The 832-nt window shown below is 32.5% G+C and overlaps 1 protein-coding gene across 1 annotated transcript in view; it reads left to right on the top strand.

The window, feature by feature from the left end:
• Positions 1–375: 375 nt before the first annotated feature.
• The window catches only part of LOC105624693 (hydroxyacylglutathione hydrolase, mitochondrial), a 32,253-nt gene continuing 31,796 nt past the window's right edge, over positions 376–832 (top strand). The window contains exon 1 of the mRNA XM_012206048.1: positions 376–429. Within this exon, the coding sequence (XP_012061438.1) occupies positions 376–429 (54 nt within the window). The remainder of the gene's footprint in view (positions 430–832) is intronic.

The raw sequence follows: 832 nt of genomic DNA, 5'->3' as shown, positions 1-832 counted from the left end.
TCACATAAACATTGATTATGACACGCTCCATCAGAATTATGATGTAAGTAAATCATGAGGTAAGGAGTTAATTAATTAATTAATATATTAAAAATAAAATACTTACATTTGTCCCAACAACGGATTGCATTGATATCCAAATTTACAATAAGACCACTAAATACCTCGATTGTAGAAGTCCTTTGTAAGATCCTCTGCTCAGCTAAAACTACCTCGGTCTTTTGCACTAATAAGCGCATGTGTCCCATTTGCATACTGAACCAAGTTATGAATGTTAGCCATCATAAAAATTTCGTACAGACTGAATGACAAACTAACTGACAGACTAATCACGGGATTGTGCGAAATTTTATATAGTAAAGATGTTCGTGGAACATGACTCCGTTCCAAGAAAAAGAACAATGCCAAAATTTACATCTCAGCCGAAAAGTATATCACATGATCTCATGAATAAATTTCAGCATTTTTATCAGCATGTTATAATTAGATCAATGCGTTATATCAGCAAGCAAAACGCCCCGGTCAAAAGTTCATACTTCAGCCGAAAAATATAATATATCACGCGTTCGAACGATTCCATAAATAAACTTCAGCATTTATCAGTTACAATTAGATCATCAATTATTAGATTGTTATAATCAATACATCAATGGTAAAAAGTACAATGCCTCGAATAAAAACATATGCTTCAAAGTCAAAAATATACGAAAAGACATCGCGCTCGAAAGATTCCACCTTAGCATTTTTGTCGCTTGCAGCATTTCGCATTGAAGCGCAATTAAACGTATATCTATTGAATAGCTATCAAACTAATTTAATAATATTTAATAGT

This window comes from Atta cephalotes, assembly GCF_000143395.1.
Source record: "Atta cephalotes unplaced genomic scaffold scaffold00085, whole genome shotgun sequence".
NCBI lineage: Eukaryota > Metazoa > Arthropoda > Insecta > Hymenoptera > Formicidae > Atta > Atta cephalotes.
Note: the sequence above shows the minus strand (reverse complement) of the source record. Positions and strands in the feature narration are given on the sequence as shown.